This window comes from Rhinatrema bivittatum, chromosome 4 (genome assembly GCF_901001135.1).
Source record: "Rhinatrema bivittatum chromosome 4, aRhiBiv1.1, whole genome shotgun sequence".
Classification (NCBI taxonomy): Eukaryota; Metazoa; Chordata; class Amphibia; order Gymnophiona; family Rhinatrematidae; genus Rhinatrema; species Rhinatrema bivittatum.
This window is the reverse complement of record NC_042618.1, coordinates 171,011,002-171,029,935: the sequence shown is the minus strand read 5'-3', so window position 1 is coordinate 171,029,935 and position 18,934 is coordinate 171,011,002. Positions and strand designations below refer to the sequence as shown.

The following is an 18,934-nucleotide window of genomic DNA, read 5'->3' as shown; positions in this document are numbered from 1 at the left end:
CACGATCTCAGGACCTCTGACAAGTATCATAAACTGCCTTCTAACTCAAGGGATTTACCCAGACAGCCTAAAAACCGCTTCACTCAAACCCCTCCTTAAGAAACACAATTTAGACCCTAATGAACTAGCTAACTTCAGACCCATCTCTAATCTCCCATTCGTAGTCAAACTAACGGAGAAACTGGTAAACACCCAGCTTTCAGAGTATCTAGAAGATCACAATATCCTATACCCTTCGCAATATGGTTTCTGCAAATCATGCAACACGGAAACCCTCCTCATTTCACTTACAGACCATATTATAATGGGTTTAGACAAAGGCTACTCCTTTTTATTAGTCCTGCTAGACATCTCGGCGGCATTTGACACAGTCAACCACTCCATCCTTCTGGATCGCCTAGCAGATATCGGTATCTCCGGATCAGCCCACAGTTGGTTCAAGTCCTTCCTCGGCAATAGAACTTTCAAAGTCAAAATCAATAATAAAGAGTCACCCTTAACAAAGTCCACTCTTGGTGTACCACAAGGATCCTCCTTATCTCCAACCCTCTTTAACATCTACCTCCTCCCCCTCTGCCAATTGTTAACCGATCTTAATCTAATTCATTATCTGTACGCAGACGACGTGCAGATTCTAATCCCTATAACAGAATCTATCTCAAAAGCTGTCACCCACTGGAATAACTGCCTTCTATCTATCACCAGTCTTCTCAACAGCTTAAACTTGGTTCTCAATGCCTCAAAGACGGAGCTCCTCCTCATCTCTTCAAATGATAACAATATCCCCCCCACCATCACCACACAACTCCCACATCACCCATAAGCATGTTAGAGACCTTGGGGTAATTCTAGATAATCGACTAAACCTAAAGAAAATGGTCAACACCACATCCAAAGACTGCTTCTACAGACTACAGGTTCTAAAACGACTCAAACCACTCTTATTTTTCGATGACTTCAGGACAGTCCTCCAAGCGTTGCTATTCGCCAAAATAGACTACTGCAGTGCCCTCTTCCTAGGCCTCCCCAAATCTACCACCAAGCCACTGCAGATGATACAAAATGCTGCAGCAAGATTGCTGACCAACACCAGCCGTGGTGAACACATCTCACCCATCCTCAGAAACTTACATTGGTTACCAATGAATTTTAGAATCCTATACAAATCAATCACCCTAATACACAAAACCATCCATCATCAACTTCAACTCGACCTGGAAATCCCCTTCAAACTTCACCCCTCCAACAGACCAACTAGAGATATTCACAAAGGCACTCTGAAATTTCCCCCTACTAAAGCCACACGCCTCTCCTCGACCAAAGACCGAGCGTTTTCGATAGCAGGCCCATCTATCTGGAATAACATCCCATCAGACCTCAGATTGGAACCCTGCCTTTTAACATTCAGAAAAAAACTCAAGACGTGGCTCTTTCACCAAGCCTTCTCCGATCCGCCAGACAATCACTAGTTGCCCTTATTCTTACCTGGACGATGGTCTTTTATCCTCATGAACGATGGACTCTGGCACTTCCAGGTTAAAGCACTTTAAGCTTTAACCCATATTCTCTACTGTATCACTTTAATTACTACCTGCCTTTACTTTCTTTCCAGCTATTTAAGCTTCCAAGTTCTTTACTCCTTGTTGATTGTAACTTTGCCTTATTCACTTCTATTGTTTAATTTACTTTAGTTGTCGCTTCAGTTATACCCTTGTTAAATGTAAACCGATCCGATATGGTTATTACTATGAAGGTCGGTATAAAAAAGTGTTAAATAAATAAATAAAACTATGCGCTGAGTGAAAAAGAATTTTCTTCAATTTATTTTAAATGAGCTACTTTCTAACTTCATCCACACGCATTACAAAAATCCTCACAACATAGGTAAACTGTCTGTGTACCCCTCCTAGAACCAATCTCCCAATTTTTAAACTACTTCACAGCCACGCACTAACTCACACATACCCCACATACACTCGCACAGTTCTCACCCTACCACTCTTCTCCTAGGTTGCTGAAAAGTCCACAGCTGTTTCTTTTGATAAACATATCAATATACACATGAAGCTAATAAACAAAATTCATACTGTATAAGCACCAACAGACTGTCATCACCAAAACCCAACTGAACAAGGCTAAACAATACAGTCCTGCCTTCCTTTATTTTAAATGGCTGTCAGCTTGCATCTGCTCATGGAGCGATGTATTCAGAATTCCCCATTCCAATGAATAACCAATGTCCAACAAAGTTTTCTGTTGAGCTGTCAGAAACAAGTAAAAAAAAAATAAAAAATCACCATGCTTGTATATACATAGGCTGCTTCAGTTGCATGTATTCAACCATCATAGCGGTCCACTCGTGAGAAACTGGCACATGTGGCATGTTACCGTTGGGACAAGACAGAGAAATCTGTGCCATCCAAGCTGCCTTTTACCTTGATAAAGTTCTATAACAGCACTATTCTATTCCAGTACATTTTTGCGATGTTGCCCATATATTTGCCCAGAATGTATGAACCAGGGCACAATCAACAGCTTGTGCAACAATGTCCCATTTGCCAGATGACACCGGCCACATAAAGGAGAGGCAAACAGTTTCATGGATATCTCTTAAAATCATCTATACAGGAGTGATGTAAGATTTGATATGTATGTTCGCTGAGTCTCCCATCTGTAAGGCCCATATGAAGAGCCCCACTATACATCTGTATCAATGGGATGTGTATGTTAATTCATAAAGCTGTGCTCCAGAAACACACAGTGACTTGAGTCCAGGGTTGGATAACTTTTTTGTTTGCAAAGAAAATGCCACTGTGCCATAGAATTGTTGCTCTGTCCCGTGTTGAACATCGCTTATGAGGCACAGCTTCCGATTTGTCAAAATTAATTTTTAGCACCGCAAAAGTTTAAAAATTCGCGAACAAAACTTGAATTGAAGCAATATCCTTTTTGGGGTTACCCATGATAAGGAAAATGTCTGTAAAAAGGGAAATCCTTAACTGGAGCTAGCCAATTTGTATTCCCTCATACACTTGAAGATTCCTTATTTTAACAGCTAATACAAAAAGAAGAGGGGATAAAGAGCATCCCAGTTGTACCCCATGGCCTAGGTGAAAACCTCCCATAGCATTACCATTTATTAGAATACAAGCAGTGGGGTTACTATAAAGAAGTTTCAACCATCACAGTAAATCCCCTTGAAAACTATAATTCTGAAGTGCCAGAACACATAACTGTAAGAAATAGTTGAAAGCCTTCTCGGCATCTAAGCTATGATTTTGCTTCTGACTCAAAGCAGCTATAAAGAAACACACATTTTTAACCCCATTTCTTCCCCATGCAAAGCCAGTTTGGCAATACATTGTTTATTCTATTTGCTAATATGGCAGCTAAAAACTTAATATCCGGATTGATCAGTAAAATGGGACGATAGGAGCTAAGCTTGGCAGGACTACTATTACAGATTGATTTAGTTCTGGAGAGATTTTATTTTGGTGCAACATCTTGTTATAAAATTTAGCTAAGAGCGTAAATAGCAAGAATTTTAGAATTTTGTAGTAATCTGGCCCAAAGCCAATCCAGACTTGCCACCTTTCCCAACTTAAGCTTTTGTATGACCTGGAACACCTCTGACTCTGAGATAGCTCGGTTTAGATAATCTTGTTCTGCTTCCCCAACCTGTGGCCAGAAGTGACCCTGAAAATTTCTCACTGGTTGTCATCTGAGCTCTATATAGATTTTCATATTTCATAAAGCACTCCACTATTTATCTGGGTCATTATATAACTGCCCTGCTTTATCCAGAATATAAACTATGATTAGACCCCTCATAACAGCCTTCTCAGCTTCCCACAGTAAAATCGGAGAGGCTTGAGGGGGAGATCATTGTGAGATGTATATGATTTCCAACCTTCTTGCAGGTAAGTGTGAAAATTCTCATCCAGATACAATAGTGGGTTTAATCTCCAGTTGTGTCCCATAGTGACAGGATCCCCCAATTTCAACCCTACACATATGGGAGCATGGTCTGAGATGGAGATAGCATCTATCTTTGCATCCCGGACTTTATAGAATAGTTTTTGGGCCACTAATGTATAGTCCAGCTGGGAATAGATGATATGGGAATTAGAATAAATCATCCCCCTCATCCGGATGCAAAGCTCACCATGCATCTACAGTATTAATTTCTTCACAAACAAAATTAAAGCCTTTAGACCCCTTATGTCTCCGATCTTTTGGCAGTTTGTAATTCAACAATTTATCTGCAACCACATTAAAGTCTGCACCCATGAAAATTGAATATTCAGGATAACACAGCAAATGTGCCTCCATGCTTTGAAAAAAAAGAATGTGTATTCATTGGGGGCATAAATATTACATATGGCCAGTTTCTGGTCATACAGGGTTCCCAACACTATAATAAAACATCGCTCTACATCTTGGACTTGCTTGTCCGCTACCCCTCTTTGCCGATGAGAAAAAGAGAATGAGTAACCCTGTCCCATCCAGTTCTGTTTTAATTTCTTGTGTTCCCTTTCTGAGAGGTGAGTTTCTTGAATGAGAGCGATTATTAGCTTTCATTATTTTAAAAGCACACAACAATTTCTTGCACTTTATTGGAGAATGTATTCCATCTACGTTTAAGGTCACCACATTGATCTGCACCATTTTGTTATTTTTTTGCTTTTACCTTACCCCACCCATAGGACAGTAACACGATGTACCAGAAAACAAAGGCTGGAACACCCCCCAGCCTGGGAATCCAGCTTAGCCATCCCTCTACTCCTTACAAATCCACTCTCCATGCTATCATAAAGCCACCAAACTACGAAAACAACTGCCAAATGCTCAACAGTAAATGCATATACACACACAACAATCATATATAACCACACCAAAATCCTCCACCCTGTCCCTCCCTTACATCTATTCAATGCACTCTAAGGGACCACCACCCCAGCATACACACATTAACACTCGTGTTCCCAAGCAGCCTCCCTGACTTAACATAATTATCAAAACTAACCCTGTAGGTACGCGCCACATTTGTACCCCTCCCACAAGCCTCTATGTATTCTGAAGTTGAATATCCAAAAGAATCACTATCTCCCCTTTTGTAAAGCAAAAGAATTGTTAGAATTCAAAACAGAACTCAATTATTGTGTGATTGCGTGTAGGAAAACAGCAAACCATATGAATTTGAAAGAGAGAATAAACCATGTCCCTCAATACTGGAGGAGGGAAAACAAAAACATGGGAGAAACTTCCTTGACAAAATTCAAAGATCCAGCTATCTTGATTTTCAAGTCTTAATGAGCTTTCCTAGCATGGAAAAAAATATATATGGGGGAGCTAAGAGGGAGAGAGGAGTTTCTAGGGTTCCTCCCCTTACCACCGGAGAGTTTTGGAGCTTAATTTGTCACCTAGATAGCCCCGGTTTGCTAGGCCTGCCCCGGACTCTCATAAGGGCGACATCATCACCCCTGCTACTGCTGGCTCATTAAATTGGCCTGCTTAGCAGCACGCCGGTGGCACACCGCCTAAACCACGTGCACCAAAGGGGTGCCAGCTTTATTTGATTTTTCTCCCCTTTTTCTCTTCCCTAGCTGATGGGGAAGAGAGAGGCTAGAATTGTTACCTCTTCTCCTATGAACCAGCTAACTTGTGGCCCTGTGGACGCTCATCTGATTAGAGGGAGCGATATGCCAATCAGTGACTGCATTGTAGGTACGTCTAGTGCCTCTTTGAGTCCAGGCACTGGCCCTTCTCCTCCACAACCTTCTGGAGGTATGTCCGTGGAGGTTCATCAACCAACAGAGCTGCTGAACTTTTATCGGAATGAGAGTGAACCTCTATTAGAGGCCACTCAATCAGTGAAGATCCTTGCAGACCAACATCATGGAACTGTGAGTGAATCTGTTATGCCATCAAAAAACGGACTTGGTACAACAGTGTTCAGATGAACCTATTAATGTTACACTCACAGATTTGTAGAGGATGGTAGCAAAGTTAGACCTCAGTGTCTCTCAAGTAAATGCTCATCTTTCCTCTTTAGTTAATGCTAATAGAGCTTCTGTTGAACAACATAATAAGAAAATATTAGTTAGAGGTATCTATCTCTACATTAAATTCTAAAGTTCAATTGTTGCAAAACTGAGTATGCATATTAAGGATAGTCTGCTGTTTCATACTGAAATGGAAAATGTTGAAAATCTGATTAGATCTAAAAACTTGCGTTTAGTTACATTTCCCTATACTAGTTTACTCTCTCCTTATGAGATGTTTAAGAAATTTTTCAAAGAAATGTCTTATGATGAGGGCAATATTCCAAATATATCTAATATTTTTTATTTTCTTAAACAGAGAAGTAATGTAATATCAAATCAGAGAGAAAATGAAAATGGAGAGTGTCTCTAGCCCAGGAATTACAACTTTCCTAGGAGAGTCAGTGGATGTGATATCTAAAAGAGCTACTTTGTTTGTCTCTTTTTGTTCGGAACAGGAAAAAGATCTAGTGTTTCAGAAATTCTTTAAGAGTAATTTTGTGGTCAGAGGATTTTGTTTATTTCCAGATGTCTCCAGAACCATGTAGGCTCGTAGGAGACATTTCCTATCATTAAAAAATAGAATCTTAGCTATTGGTGCAATTTTTTTTTTTTTAAGTTTCCTTGCAAATGGTTAAGAGATTCATCTTTACTGACCCTTCCCACTTGGAAATATTTCTAGTAGATAAAAATAACTTGAGGGATGGTCCCTCTTAGCTAAATTAATGTTAAAAAGGACAACATGTATTTAATCTCCTCTCTACCTTATTATGTTTTTCTTTTCCTTAGATGTTTGATCTTTCTTTTCTCCCCCAAATTATTGGGTTCAGTAATGTAGAATAGTATTTCTTGTAATGATTTTTTTACTTCGAATTTGTACTTCTTACTGCATAATCTGTATTTCTTGAATTTTGTATACTATATATATATATATATATATATATATATATATATATATATAAAATTCAATAAAGGAAAAAAAAAATATATATATATATAATCCATCCAGCAATGTGAATTTCCACTTCAGCTAACAAACAGTTTAATATGTAGTCCAGAGCAGCAAAGTTAACAAACTGGATCTGATAAAGATGCTACAAAAACTTGTGCTTCTCTCTTGCTGTGAAGAAACTGAATTTTCTCTTGTAGCTGAACCTGTATTTTTGCAGGAAACAGCAGTGCATATGGCACTTCTTTCTTTCTACACTTCTGTGCAAAATGGCGCCATTTTGACCTCCTTGCCGCCACCTGGGCCGAATAGTCATTAAACAATAGGACTCTGTGCTCTTCCTAGCTGAACAATTTTTTTTATTTCAATATACCTACGTTAGTGCCATTTTATGAATCCAGTTTAAGGATCCTCTCTATTACCGGCCTCAGACGATTATCCTTATCTACATGCTGGCCCACTCTATGAACTCATTCACACTGCAGGTCTTTCACCACGTCAGACAGTCCCATCTGCTCCAAAAGCCAGCTTTCTATAAGGTTGAGCAACTCAGCGTCCTTGCCTGATTCCGGTATGCCTATCACCTGTAAGTTATTCCTACGCTGACTATTTTCTTGATCTTCTCTCTTAAACAATTTTTTATTTTGGACCTGCGGAGCCGTGATCTACCTTTTCAGCTACAAAGTCGTATCCTTTTGAGAGGAAATTCGCAGCTTCGCCACTTCTATTCTTCTAGCATACCCTTCCAGGCCCTCTTTAATATCTTCAGTAGTTACTTGAACTTAATCAATCATTTCCTGTATGTACCCGGATCAGTCCAGACTGTGGGATGAGCCTCCTTTCCAGCAGGTGGAGACAGACTAAAACTGAAAGGATATCCCATATGAGGACAGAGCCTATCCTATACCCTTCTGTATTCGTCTGTCTCCAGCAGGTGCAGCAGCTCACCCTTCGTTCTTTGCTTTAGGCTGGTCAGCCTTTTCCTTCCTCTTCTTCTTACGGATCAAGCAAGTACTTCTTCCTTAGGGATTTTGTGGTTTTTTTCTTCCTGTTAAAATAAAATTGGAAAGTTAGTTAGAAATTCTGCAGAATCTTTCTTCAGGAGACGGCTCCGTCTCCTGGCTCTTGCCGGACTCAGGGGGGCTTGGCCCCTTGTGCAATGCATAGCCTGTGTCCGTTATCGCTTCCAGGGGACCGAGTCTGTCCAGGTCTCGTCTTCCCCCCCCCCGGCTGCTGAAGGGTCTTAATTTATGCTGCTGTGCTCAGTTTATAAAAAAAAAAGTTTCCAGTGACACAGAAACAGGTTAAGTTTAAAAGTATTTCCAGTACTTGTATTACTTACCTACAGCAGCAGACCAATATTTTTTTCACTTTGATCCTCACCTGGGCTTGAACCGGCAGCCAGACAGGCAGGAGTCAGTAGGATTCCCCCCTGCTTTACTCCGGGCCTCCAGGCTGTCTATCAAATTTTTTTCTCTGCAGCTTTTTTTCTTCAGAGCGGCTCTTTGCCGCGGCAGGCAGCCTGCCTTTTCTCTGCAGCCCCCTTCAAATTTTTTGCGAAGGGGCTTCTTCTCTGCCTCCCTGCCGGGTGGGAAAGGTCCCCCCTCGGCAGGGCAGGCAAATTTAGCCCAGGGATCAACTCTCCAAAGCTTGGCCAGGCCGTTCCTGAGTCGGGAAAACCCAGGAACGGTGGCCATTTTGGATTTTTTGTCGGCTCCGTTTTCGGAGCTCCCTGGGGCTGGGGGGGGGCCGATTTATTTTATTTTTTTGTAGCTACCCCCCAATTTGAGCCCCGCGGACCCCCAGGATGGGTTCTTTGTCACCCACTCGCCTCCCTGTCACCCACCCGGGACTTCCAGGGCTCGTTTTTTCGCTAATGGTGCCCTCCTCCTGCGCAGATCCTCTTTAGCTAGCCTGCAGGAAGAGGGGGAAGGTCTCCCCCTTGCCCCCCCCCAAAAAAAGAGAAAAAAATTTCCCCACTCCGTTGACGTTTAGGCCAGCTGCGGAGCCCCCGGGGTTCCTTAGGGCGTGGGTGGTCCCGGGGGTGCCCTCTTTCCCCCCCCCCCCCCCCGACCTCCCAGTGGATCCGGTACCCCCGGATCCTGCCGCCAATCCGGATGCGAAGAATACCCTTACACCCCTAGAGAGGGACGACCCCAGGGTCTTATGGGGCACCCTTACGGCCTCTTTGCCCACGGATATGGACCCGGTCCTGGCGGGAATCAGGGATCCGGCAAGCACCTTCCCCTCTCCTCCCCCGCACAAGTTGTTGCGCCTGCGGGAATAGCAGGCGGGCCGTGCCTTGGACAAGCTCCCCCTCCCGGAGGTATGCTTAGATTTAAAAAAAAAAATAATAATAATTCCCTCCGTGGACTTTTTGCGGACACGATACAGGAGGTTTTCCTGGCTTCCAAGTCGCCCAGGTCCGCGTACTCGAGGCTCATGTGAAGCGCAATTTTGATGTTTTGGCGCTGGGGGTGTGTGCGGCTATTTGCAGCAGTCTCATGCTGCGGGCAGGTCTCAGGTGAGTTTAACAGTTGCTCTGCACCCGGGACCTCCCGTGGGTAGAGGCTGCGCATATGACCTTCTCCGCGTCCAGACAACAGTGATGGCCTCTGCGATGTCCACCAAACGGCTCCTCTGGCTGTGCCATTGGTCTGCTGATCCGTCCTCCAATTCCCAGTGGGGCACGTTGCCGTTCAAAGGTAAGTTGCTCTTAGGCAAGGACCTTGGGAAGCTATGGATTCTTAGGGGAAGGTAAGGTCCATAAGCTTCAGGAGGACCATCCGAAATCATCCCGTCCCTCTCGTAAACGTTTTCAAGGCCGGAAACGGTATACCCCACGTGAGCAGGGTGACTCCTCCGGGGGTTTTCCTTCTTGCTCGCAGTCTTGGTTGCAGTCTTCTCGTGGGCGCTGTCCCTTTCGCAAGGGCCAGCCCACGTGCTTCATCCTTACACCCTGCCACACAATGAAGTGCGCTGGACTCGTTCCTCAGCCCTGTCCTAGGCGGTTGCTTTTCCCTGTTTTTTTCGTGGAAAGGGTCACAATCATGTCAGACCAGTGGGTCTTCGACGTTCTTAGCGTTGGGTACGCTTTCGCTTTGCTCAGGATTCCTTTTTTCTATTTCCCCGTGCGGTCGGTCCCAGTGACAAGCGGTAGAACACGCCCCCACCAGGCTCCTGTTGCCGGTGATCCCGGTTTCTGCCAGCATACATTCCGCAGGCCAGTTTTCTATTTACTTCGTCGTTCCCCAACGGGACGGGTATTCGTCCGATCTTCGACCTTATACGAGTCAACCGGGCTTTTAAGATCCCGCTTTTTCCACATGGAAACTTTGTGAGCGGTCCTCGTGCCATTTTCGCCCCAGAGAGTTCCTCGCCTCACTCGCTTTGACTGCGGAGTCTTCCCATTTTCCGATTCATCACGGCTACCGTAGTCTCTTCACGTTCGCTGAGACTTTCAGTTCAGCGACCTTCCTTTTGATTTCGCGACTGCACCTCGCACCTCCGCCGAAGTCATGGAGGTGGTGCCGGCAGCTCTCCGCCGGAAAGGTATCCTTGTTCTCCCCTACCTGGACGTCTGGCTTGTCGGGGCCAAGGCAGAGGCTCCTTGCCGGCAGGCGGTGGATCGCGTGTTAGCTCTTCTTGCATCTCTTGGGTGCGTACTGGATTCTCCAAGAGCAACCTTCAGCCCTCCCAGGATTTTGGTTTCCTGGGAGCCCACTTCGACACCTGGGTGGGCAAGGTCCTCTTGCCCTGCACGCGGGCTCTCAAGTTGATCGACCAGATTCAGAATCGTATCTTGCTGTCTTCTCCGATGGCTTGTGCCTACCTGTAGGTCTCGGACTCCTTGGCTTCTGCCATCGACCTCGGCCCTTGGGCTCTTGCTCCTGTGCGCCCGTTCCAGACAGCTTTGCTGTCCCGCTGGCAGCCAGTGGCGTTAGTTTCACACAGTCCTCCTGTTTTCGGGCTATACCGTTGCTGCCTTGCAGTGGTGGTTTTCCCTTCCTCTTTGCTAAGGGAATTCCTCTCCAACTCCCTCAGTGGACGATAGTAACCACAGATACCAGTCTCTCGGGCTGGGGTGCGGTCTCTCTCTCCCAGTACACCCAGGGGATCTGGCTAGCAGCTCTGGATCGCTGGCACATCCTTCAGTTGGAGGCTCGGGCAGTGTTCCTAGCTCTTCTGGAGTTTCTCCCCCTTATCAGCGCCAAGGCGATACGGGTCTTGTCCACCAACTCCACCACAGTGGCTTACGCCAATCGCCAAGGAGGCGCCCGCAGTGCGCTGATGGCCCTGGAAACCATCTGCCTCTTCACCGGTGCAGAGCGACATCTACAGTGCCTGGCAGCCTCCTACATCGCGGGCAAGAGGAATGTTCAGGCTGATTTTCTCAGTCGGCAGTCACTCGATCTAGGGGAGTGGGAACTCTGACGCAGCCATGCACCTCATCGTCGACAGGTGGTCCTCTCCCATCTGGACCTCATAGCGACCCTTTGCAATGCCAAGGCAAATTGGTTTTTCCACCGCTGGAGGTGACACGGCTCGGAGGGCGTAGATACTCTGGCTCTCGGTCGATGGACGTCCCCCTGTACGTTCTCCCCCCGTGGCCCCTGGTCGGGAAAGTTCTCAGAAAAATAGAACTCCACCGGGGTCCCGTGGCCCTGGTAGCACCAGAGTGGACACGCAGGCTGTACTTTTGCGATTTTTTTTCTCAACCTAGCACTGGACGGACCTCTACGGCTACGCCATCTTCCTCTGCTCCCTCGGCAGGGACCTGTATTTTTCGACCAGGCTGCTCGCTTCTGTCTAGCGGCCTGACCTTTGAACGACGACGTCTATGGCGCAAGGGTTATTAGGGGGAGGTCATTTCCATCTTGTTGCGGGCCCGGACACAGTCAACCTGGCGTACGTGCGTATCTGGAACGTGTTTGGGTCTGTTTGTGCGGAGTCGGGTTTCTCAGCGTACTCCGCCCCGATCTCGTTAGTCCTCTCTTCTCCAAGAAAGTCTCTCCAAGGGTCTTTCCTTCGTTCTCGGTGCATACAGGTCTACCCTCTTGGCTCTCTCCTGGGTCGGGTAGATGGTCATCACTGAGCGGGACACCCGGCTGTGTTTTGGTTCTACGTCCACCTTCTCGGCCGCTTGCCTTTCGTGGAATTTTAATCTGTTCTTTCGGGCCTTCTTTGCGGCTCTGTTCGACACTCTCCATCGAGCTACCTTGAAAGCTCTTTCGCTTAAGGCTGTCTTTCTGGTCTCTATCTCCCCTGCTCGTCTGATCTCAGAGATCCAAGCGCTGTCCTGTCGGGAACCTTTTTTGCGATTTTCCGATTCCGGGGTTTCCCTCCTAACAGGCCCTTCCTTCTTAGTGTTGGTTCTTCTAACCTCCATGTCCACCAGTCGACAGAACTCCCTGCGTTTTCCCTGCGACTGGGGACGATCTCCGTAAACTTGATGCCATACGAGTTCTACTTCGCTACCTCCAGGTTTCCAATGACTTCTGTCTCGGACCATCTTTCTGTCCTCTGGAGTGGGCCCAATCGGGGTAAGCCGGCTTCTCAGCCCATTATTGCGCGATAGTTGAAAGAAGCAATCTCCTCGGACCCTCTTTTTCAAGGTTGGGCAGTTTCCGAGGGCCAAACGGCTCATTCACTACGTTCTTGAGCTACTTTCTGTGCGAATGTTCAATCGGTCTCTCCGTAGGAGTTTTGCAGTGCCGCCACTTGTATACTTTGATCGACGCTACCGCCTGGATGTGCAGGCTCCACTTTTTGGTTCTTTTGGGCTCCAAGTGCTTCGAGCGGGACTGTCTCGGTCCCACCCAGTTTAGGGAAGCTTTGGTGTACATCCTGCAGTCTGGACTGATCCGGGTACGTACAGGGAAAGGAAAATTAGTTCTTACCTGTTAATTTTCGTTCCTGTAGTACCACGGATCAGTCCAGACGCCCTTCCCTGTTTGTCTCTCTTTCTGTCCTCTCGAAGCTTGTTCTTGCAAGTTGCAGATTTTAAGACATCATTTTTGTGCAAGAATACTGAGCAAATACACCGGAAGCCTTGGTTGTCCAAGTACCAAGATATGCAAGAACAGTTAGGCATAACATGTTTCATTCATTGTTCTACAGTTGCTCCATTGAGCTTTATGGTTGCTTGCTTGATCCTACTCTGGTTTTGTTATTTTCTGCTTTGACATTGGTTATACTGAAGGGTATAGGATAAGCTCTGACCTCATATAGGATATCCTTTCAGTTTTAGTCTGTTTCCACCTGCTGGAAAGGAGGCTCAACCCACAGTCTGGGCTGATCCGTGGTACTACAGGAACGAAAATTAACAGGTAAGAACTAATTTTCCTTTCATCTATAGCCGTGGTAACATTTTTAGAAATTTGCGCAATCAATTCTTCCAATAGAGCCAGTAAGTTAGCCACATCACCGTTCGCTGCTGCGGCTGTCATTCTACTCACGCTAGCTTTTACTTTATCCTGGGTGACACACACCACTCTTGTGTTCATAGCATTATGATTCTCTGCTCAAAATTAAATTTTGAAGTTATCTCTGCAAGCATGATTACTTGTTTCTTCTTGACCTGCAGGGGAGTAACAGGGAGATCTCGAGCAGCATTTTGTCAGGGTGGACGGCAGGAACTCTCACCCCCAGCGACCTCTCAGCTATTTGCCATAACTGGAAGTACCCAGAAAATTCATATTAGCTCAGAACGCTTTCCTGCATGATTTGAATCTGATCTCATGTATGCTTTTCCACTGATTCTGGTAATAGAATAGTGCAAAAAGTGCTAAAGGATTGGGCTCAGCTAATCCTCATAGCTTTAGCAACGCCCAGACAGATTTGGTTTTCATATCTTATACAGCTTTCCAGCTGTCCTCCAATTCATCTGAGGACAGACCAACCTTGTTAACTCAACAGGAAGGAGCAGAGGTAGCTGTTCCTTCCAAATCTTCCATCCCTCAACCTAATGGCTTGAATATCGAATGCTCAGTAATTGCAGATCTTTTTACCGAAAAAAATTAAAGACTTAATAATATCATTCAGAAAGTCATTAACTAGGAGATTTGTTTGCTTTAAATAGAAAAGATTCTCCATATAGTATCAGAATAATGCCTTGGACCTGTTTGCTTGTGAACCCAAACACTTGCTAGCCTACATGCTCTCTTTTAATCAGGCCTTGCTATATCCTCAGAGTACATCGCTTCGACATAGTGGGTCATCATATTCAAATTGCTGATAAATTGTTATCAACTCATCCGTTGGTACAGGAAAATTGGTTCTTACCTGCTAATTTTTGTTTCTGAAGTACCAAAGATCTGTCCAGACAAATGGGGTTTGCATCCCTACCAGCAGATGGAGGCAGAGAATTAAAAACTTTGAGGCACTGCTACATAACCAAGAGTGCCACCTGCAGTCCCTCAGTATTGGCCTGTACCCAAGCCAGTTATAGAGTAACTACTCCTCGCAGCTCATCAATCCCCTAAATGAGGGCAAATGCCAAACCCAACAAAAAAAAAAAAACACAAATCAACCCAAGGGGCTAACCACAACCTGGCAATCTTCTTTACGTTCTGTATATATACATTCTGACAGTTCTTTCCAGTAAGCATGCCAGAACATGGACTTGCCGAAACAGTCTTAAGAACATTAAGGGGTTGGGTCTCTAGACTGATCTGTGGTACTTCAGGAATGAAAATTAGCAGATAAGAACAAATTTTCCTTTCCTGTTCATACCCCATTTCAGTCCAGACAAGTGGGATGTACCAAAGTACCCCTACACTAGGCGGACCCCCTCTAAACACACTTTCACCAAAGGTTGGCTCTCCTGGAGCCTAAACATCTAAACTGTAACGGCAAGATAAAGTGTGAAGAGAAGACCAAGTCACCACTCTTCAAATCTCCTGCGGCAAAACCTCTGGGAAGAAACCTTCAGGGGATAAGAGGGAACCAGGACCACTGGCTGTCAGACCCCTGGATCTGCTGCAGGCTAAAGCTGATCAGGGATTACCACACAACTCAACCTGAGGGGGATGGCCCATGAAGGAACCTAACACCTCAGGGAGTGTCTTCTAACTTCTCTTCTTCTGTCCCTTTTTTCTTTCTTTTTTCTTAACCGCAGGTTTGCACCTTTACCATCTGCTGGAGACAGATTAACACTGAGGGGACTGTAGGTGGCACTCTTGGTTATGTTAGCTGTACCTCAAAGTTTTTAGTTCACTGCCTCTGTGCTGGTAGGGATGTAAAACCCACTCGTCTGGACTGATAAGGGATAGGAACAGGAATGAGATTTATGAAAGGCTTATGGGCAAGTTAAACCTCTGGTGGACATGAATAATCTGTCTGAATTGATGAAGCTGCCCTTTGAAGCATTAGAATCTGCTTTCTGTTAATAATTTGACTTGGAAGGTAATGTTTCTTGTAGTAGTAACAGCCAGAAGAGTCAGCAAACTTCAAGCATCAGTTCACCATCTGCCATACATGCAGGGCTTCCACGATAGGGTAGTACTCCTTATCTACTCCAAGTTTCTACCAAAAGATCATATCGGCATTCCTTATTTATCAATCTGTCATATTGCCTGCCTACCTTTTTTTTGAGGCCACATGTGCATGAAGAGGAAAAGAGCCTTGGCCTATTACAAGAGAAGAACTCAGCTGCATCACCAAGCTTTACAGCTGTTGATAATCTTATGGTCCTAACAGACTTGGCATAGTAGTCCCTAAACATACATTGTCTAACTGAATAGTGAGCTGTAATTTGTAGCCACAGGCCTACAAATTGCAGACTGTATCAAAGATCATCAAGTTGGCCTCTTCTGTTGCTCATCTGCGAGAAATATCTCTTGAAGATATTTGCAAAGTTGCCCCTTGGTTGTCAGTACACACTTTTACGTCCCATTACTGTCTGGATAACTTTTCAAGGAGTGACTGTAAATTAAGACAAACTCATTTTCGTACACTCAGCAGTCTACTCTCCACAACGGGGTCCAGGTTGCTTACTCTGTAATCAATTACATTGACTGGCATATATGTTCTCTCTATTAAAACCCCAGCTTCTTTTCTCTGTTCCAAGTTGTATTACTCCCTTGTTTTATTGTAACTGCAATCCTTAGCCTTCACTTGTTTAATGTTTACTACTATTATTATTATTATTATTATTAGGATCAATGTTATTTATTGCCTTTTTGTTCCCTATCCACTTGTTGTTTGTAAACCGGCATGATGCGATTTTATCGCGAATGCCGGTATAGAAAAACTTAAAATAAATAAATAAAATAAAATAATCGCTCTGCTGCAACCCTTAGCTTCAGAGAAAGCAAGTTTCCTTATCGTAAACTGTGGTTTTTCATAGATAATAGAATGAAGTAGCCATGCTAACTACCCACCCGCCTCCCTGGAGAAGCAACTACTAGATGAATTTAGCTTTGAAATTGAGTGAGGCGGCTCACAAGGCAACTCACATGTGAGAATTCCCACACATTATCAGTAGAGCTAAAAGTTGTACTAGCTAGGAGAGATGAGTCCATTCAGTGCTGCTGGATGTCATCCACATGTCATGGCTAATTCATTCATTTGGGGTAAGCAAATCTGCTTTATCAGGTAAAAAATGTCACCATTGAAGTATACATGTTTTTAGCTAGTGCAGTTGTAAAATGTTGTTTAATGATTTGGCTCAGACTATAGACTAGTAATGTAATAGTATCAGCGATTTCTCAGGTTAGATTGATACCTGCTCAGAACTTTTGTCTCTGGTTTGTGGTTTAAGTACAGTAAATGATTGATCAGGCAAGTTTTTTGCTCATATTGTGGTTATACTTGAGATGTCTGTACTCAGTGATTTTCTGACACCCTATAATCTGTCATGTGACTGATGCTTTATTCTCGCTCCTAATAGAAGCCAATAAAGCAGAAATTCTGGATCATGCCATTCTACTGAAAGTAATTAAAGAACAGCAGGTGCAACAAAAGCGGCTTTTAGATCAACAGGAAAAACTGTTGGCGGTGATTGAAGAGCAGCACAAGGAAATGCACCAGCAGAGACAGGAAGAGGCAGAGGAGAAGCAGGGTAAGACCAGCAGGGCCAAAATGATCTTAACCTCTGGAATCCTGCCTTTAAATCTTAGTTCTATTTGTGTTTGATCAACTAGTCCCTACTTAGGCATATGTCTGCAGCTCAGAACCTAGCACAAAAGTTGATTCAAATTGTGATCAGAAATTTCTCAGGCAATGCATAGTACTGGCCTAGTAGGAGATGCCACAGGGCAAGAATGAAGTGCAGTGGCAGAGCTGTGTGTGGATAAGAACATAAATGCCATACTGGGTCAGACCAAAGGTCTATCAAGCCCAGTATCCTGTTTCCAGCAGTGGCCAATCCAAGTCACATGTACCTGGCAAAATCCCAAGAGGTAGTCAGATTCCATGTTATCCCAGAGATTTGAATTTCAGAGCTTAATTGTGTTGATTTAAAAAAAAAAAAAAAAAAGGGGTATTCTAGGGCAAGAAAGAGGTACATTGGCAGTATTGTGTCAGGGAGGTCTCACTGGAATAGAAGAGGGTGTTTCAGGACAGGATGAAAATGCATTGGCAAAGCTTTTTGAAAAAATCTGCAGTCTATCAGCATTATGCTTAACCTCAGTACATTCGTGAACACTCTTTTTAAAAAAAAAAAAAAAAAAAATTTCCTAAAGAATCATCATATATGTGTAAAAACTTTCACACAAAATAGTACTTTGATTTCTCTGAGGACAAGCAGTATGGAGTTCTCACACATGGGTGACACTATCAGATGGAGCCTGGCATGGAAAATTTCTGTCAAAGTTTCCAGAACTTTGACTTGGCATACTGAGCATGCCTAGTGTTGTGCCTTCTGCTCAGTGTCCTCGCGGGGTACCTCTTCAGTCTTTTTTTTCTTCCACAGAGCTGTTGCATCGCAGTTTGAATGAGCTCTTGGCTTTTTTCTCTAAAACCTTTGAAAAACGTTTTTCCCACAATTTTTTTTTCTTCGGGTTTTCGTGTTTCAACGATGCCAGGTCCCCCTTTCCATCCCGTAGCCTCTTCAGCTAGGTTTCTCTGTTTCAGGTAAGTTTTCTTTCGCATCAACCTTCCCTGTGGCGACTGTGCCTCGGAGCCCACCAGTCATCGCAGCCCACTGCCATCGTTTTTGTGTCTTTCTTAGTTTGTCGTGGCCACAACCAATTTTCACCGATGCCCCGGTGCCCGAGGGCCATGTCTATTATGGACCCCCATGTTATATGCGTTCTCTGCCTGGAGATTGCCACAAGTGCGCCCAAATGACACCGAAGGGATGTCATGCTCGACTCAATAAGATGGAGAAACTCTTTGGGTCGTGGAAGTCCGAGCCATCGAATTCGGCATCAGTGACATCTGCACCAATGGATACCACGCCATTGACGGGACTGGCCATGCTCTGTCTCCTCCAGGTTGAGGAGGTCTGGTTCCTTGTCTTCGACCTTGGCACCGGGAAAGCCAGGCCGAGCACAGAGGGAAGCAGAGGAAGCACCTGCACCAGTCGTCTTCAGTACACGGTGCCGGGCACAGGGATGCGCTAGCTCATGCCGTGATGCCCACAAAATGACCCCGCAGAGGGGAACGACCATCTTCCATCAATGCTGGGGGTCTGCAATGGTCTCCACCAGTCCTGGTGCCAGTCACTAATCCACCTCGAGGATCCGAGGAAGATCTGGCCATCCCTCCTTCCTCCCAGTCAGTGTTGGCTTCAGCAACTTTCGAGGAGGAGCTGGAGTGGGCAATGCAGGCCATTGGTTCTGTGGCACAGACAGTACCAACGCTGGTCTTATCCATGTTGGAATGCAGGGACGGATTGGCCTATCGGGGGATCGGGCTTCCCCCGGTGGGCCGGTTGCTCCCATTACGTGATTTTTTTTTTTTTAAATAGTGACAGCTGCGGCCCGAAGAGAAACCT

The 18,934-nt window shown here is 44.9% G+C and overlaps 1 protein-coding gene across 1 annotated transcript in view; it reads left to right on the top strand.

Annotated features, from left to right (window-relative positions):
* The window catches only part of SLC38A10 (solute carrier family 38 member 10), a 219,202-nt gene that overhangs the window by 186,443 nt on the left and 13,825 nt on the right, over positions 1-18,934 (top strand). The window contains 1 exon segment of the mRNA XM_029599221.1: positions 16,886-17,056. Coding sequence (XP_029455081.1) covers positions 16,886-17,056 — 171 coding nt within the window.